At 41.0% G+C, this 3,861-nt stretch overlaps 1 protein-coding gene across 1 annotated transcript in view; it reads left to right on the top strand.

Annotated features, from left to right (window-relative positions):
• The window catches only part of ELOVL6 (ELOVL fatty acid elongase 6), a 24,253-nt gene extending 20,651 nt beyond the window's left edge, over positions 1–3,602 (top strand). Inside the window, exons 2-3 of the mRNA XM_010142788.1 lie at positions 799–950; positions 2,907–3,602. Coding sequence (XP_010141090.1) covers positions 799–950; positions 2,907–3,331 — 577 coding nt within the window. The 3' untranslated portion in view covers positions 3,332–3,602. The remainder of the gene's footprint in view (positions 1–798; positions 951–2,906) is intronic.
• The last annotated feature ends 259 nt before the right edge of the window (positions 3,603–3,861 follow it).

Genomic DNA, 3,861 nt, shown 5'->3' with positions numbered 1-3,861 from the left:
AGGCAATTCCTGCTGCAGAGCTCCTCACTGCTGAGACAGAAGTCTTTGTTCCTTACATCATCTGGATATCTTTTGTTAGCTCAACCTATCCCCCTTGTAATTGTGCTAATTAATACCACTGCAAATTCCTTGATGTTTCTCATTTACAGAACACTGTTACCTTGCATATCACTTTGGTGAGGTGAGGGTTGATCTGCTGTTCACAACTCCATTCAACTGGTCAATTACTCTGTTAGCAATGACCTGTTAAAAGATGAAGTCAGCACGTACACCAAAACACTGGCCCTGACTGAGACCTCACACCAAAATCTGCGTGCCCTACCTGGGTTTGTCTGTGCTCAGAGCTCCTGTGGGTGTAGCAAACACAGGGAGAGACAAGAGAAAACTGAGGAAATCAGAAGAGGGAATCGGTCCTGATTATGTTGATGACAGCTCTTGATCAAATAATTTCTTGTAGTTTCCCAGCGGTCAGCAGCAGAACTCTGCCTGTTGTTTTCATCTGATGTAGATGTCTCCCACTACTCTTGGAAACTGAAAGATCGTTCCTGTAGTAATGGAATAAAAGACATTGCCGTTGCCATTCCAGACTTTCACCAGGGGATACAGCTGCAGTCCAGTTTACAAATCTGAGTTCAAAATAGTTTTCTAGAAGCCAGCAGAGTTGCTACAGCTTTAAGGCTGTCTCAAACTTACTGTCTCAGCACATTTATGGCCTTTTTCTCATAGTGATTTGAAGTGATGGCATGTAGATTTCAAGTGTTCACTCAACTTCTTCCATTTTCTCTTTTTGTTTTAAAGTATATTTGGTGCTGTTCGAACTGGTGCTTATATGCTGTACATTTTGATGACCAAAGGCCTGAAGCAGTCTGTGTGTGACCAGAGTTTTTACATTGGACCTGTCAGCAAATTCTGGGCATATGCATTTGTGCTAAGCAAAGCACCTGAACTAGGTGAGTACCCAATCTCCCTTTCTCTCACTATGCATATCTAGAGCAGAAATGTCTGTGCAGGAAGCACAAGAAGGGTTTCAGTGCTGTTGAAATCTCATTTTAGCCTTAGAAAAACTGAGTAAACAAAACCAACCCCAAACTCTGCATGTTTTAGTCTCTAGAGATTAAGTCCAGCTTGGCTGAAGGTAAAGCTACGTGCAGTTGAATAAGACCATTCCCAGTCTAGGAATAAACTGCAGCGATTATAGACAGCAGGGCAGTCAAGAGGTAAGAGCAATCTGGTCCTCATCTCTTCCTTAGCTATTTGTAGGCAAATATGAGTAGCGTAATCGGCAGTTACTCACCCCGTGGGCACAGACATGAAGGCTGGGCTATAGCAGATGTGTCAGCAAGGAGCTTTGAGTCAGGTTCTGCCTCCATTCTGCAGCATTCATCCTTAAATACACATGTAGGTGTACAATTATGAACGTGCTTCCTCCCTAAATATTGAAAGCTGTGGCTGTCTGCTTCCTCCAAATAGAAACCATTTTCTATAATATCTCTAGCTTTTCCAGTCCTGATTCTTATAAACTCCTGTCTCTCCAGCAGTTTTTTTGGTAAGGGTACTTAGGATATACATGCCAAAGCCAACTTAATGGCCGGTCTGCATGTGTTCTTATCCCATGGCTTATTAGTGTAAAAAAGAATCGTTTTAATGGGAGGGAGGAGACAGTGATTTAACGGCCCGCTAGCTTTCGTTTTGGAGGATGCCCTTACTAAACCTTAAGGGCTGCAGCCCTCACTGCGTGCAGGTGTACAGCAAAACCAATCTTTACCTTTCAGCAGAGGATTTGACTCAGCAAATTACAGAACAGCAGTTCGTCAGCCTAAAAATGGGAGAGACACCGGTTGCCTTGCTATGTCAGAATCCCTTGGTTTCCTGCTGCTTAAATTACTGCAACACCACAGAAATTTTGTTATTAAAACTGGAAAACACCAGCTGGAACTGCGCAGCAACGACAAATTGAACATATGATTACTTATTAAAGTGTGAGTCAACATCTTGCAGCTAATGAAGTAAAGAGTAGCATTATGGCTTATTGCAGATCTTGCGCAGACAGTGCAGGTTTGGTTCCAACCATCACTAATATTCACGATTTGAATTTCCTGGGATACACATTCGTAGAAATAAGTCCCCATATTCAAATCTCAGGGATCTTATGTTTTCTATAACAGTAAACAAGTAGCGTACTTAAATACACATATCTAATTGTAATGCTCTGCAATCATGAGAAGCAGAAGGAAGAAAAAAGCAGGAGAGAGGAATAAAATTTAGTTTTCTACAACAGCAATGTGAATTTGCAGAAAAGAATGTGCAGTGCAATGTAAACCAAATTTCTTTATAGAAACATTTTTTTCCGGTGATTAGATACCTTTCAGTATTGTAGGTTGCCTATGCGATAGCTTTTTGCATGGTAGCTCAGAAGGCTCTACTGAATTGAACTAGGTTTACTTTACAGGGAGGTATTTGAATTGGAGGACTCTGTGCTGCTGCCTCTTCAGTTTTTCGGCTCTCTGTTGAGCTGTGTTCGTCTTCTAGTCCCAATATACAACGGACACTCTCACAGTCAGAGGTGGTACATGCACATCCACCTTCCTCATCTCAGACTTTCACAGATTATGTTTGTAGTAAAGGGCTACCAAGTAAACCTATGGAGTTTTCAGACGGGTTTTCCACACGGGAAAATGCGTTTACTTTGGTTTTCCAAAGATAACATAATTAGGAGCTAAGCTGGCTCTCATACCAGATGGGCTCTCAGATCTAGAGCTGAGGTAGGTTTTCATGCTCCAAAATGCTGTACACTCCAGCAACAGCAGAGGTAAGACAGCACTGCAGTAAGTATGGAAATGTTGAATATGTTTCTCATTTCCTCCCCTCCCTTCTTTTTTCTTTTTTTTTTCTTTGTTTTGTTGCAGGTGATACAATATTCATTATTCTTAGGAAACAGAAGCTCATCTTCTTACACTGGTACCATCACATTACTGTGTTACTTTATTCTTGGTATTCCTACAAGGACATGGTGGCTGGCGGTGGCTGGTTCATGACCATGAACTATGGAGTGCACGCCGTTATGTACTCTTATTATGCCTTGCGGGCTGCTGGCTTCAGAGTCTCACGCAAGTTTGCCATGTTCATCACCTTGTCGCAGATCACTCAGATGTTGATCGGTTGTGTGATCAATTACCTGGTCTTCTCCTGGATGCAGCAGGGCCAGTGCCATTCCCACGTGCAGAACATCATTTGGTCCTCTCTCATGTACCTCAGCTACTTTGTGCTCTTCTGCCATTTTTTCTTTGAGGCCTATATTGGCAAAACTAGAAAAGAAAAGAAGGTTGACTAGTGATAGTAACAAGAAGCCATAGCTCAGGGTCATCAAGAAAAACAAAATTACAAGAAAAGAAAATGGCACAAGGAAACATATATGTATGGTGCATCTACAACTTGGCAGCTTAGGGAAAGTTAGCTTGGTTTAACCCAGTAAGTTTATGATCCTATCATGGTGAGGACTCACTGAATTCTACTCTATCTCAAAGGACTGCTGATGAAAGACAACTTCCTTCTTGTACCTGTCTGCTCTAGAAAAGAAAGGAGAAAAGAAAGAAGAGAAAAAAGAAAAGGGAAAAGGAAAAAGAGAAGAGAAAAGGAATAATGTTGAAGGGAAGAAAAAAGTAAAGAAAAAAAAAAGTGCTTTAAATAAGCAGTGTGTTTCCCCAGGGTGGAGGAGAGACTTTTATTTTAAAAATAAAAAAAAGTTTCTAAATCCTTTCTAATAATTTTTCAGCATCAAACAAAACAAAGCAGAGAGGTGACCAAAAAAAAGTCAGTGATAACAGTAAGTTTGCAAAATTAAAATCTTTTCCATAGAAGGTT

The sequence above is a fragment of the Buceros rhinoceros genome, unplaced genomic scaffold, assembly GCF_000710305.1.
Source record: "Buceros rhinoceros silvestris isolate BGI_N320 unplaced genomic scaffold, ASM71030v1 scaffold8269, whole genome shotgun sequence".
NCBI classification, from domain to species: Eukaryota; Metazoa; Chordata; class Aves; order Bucerotiformes; family Bucerotidae; genus Buceros; species Buceros rhinoceros.
The sequence above is the reverse complement of the archived record's forward strand: the minus strand, read 5'-3'. Positions and strand labels throughout refer to the sequence as shown.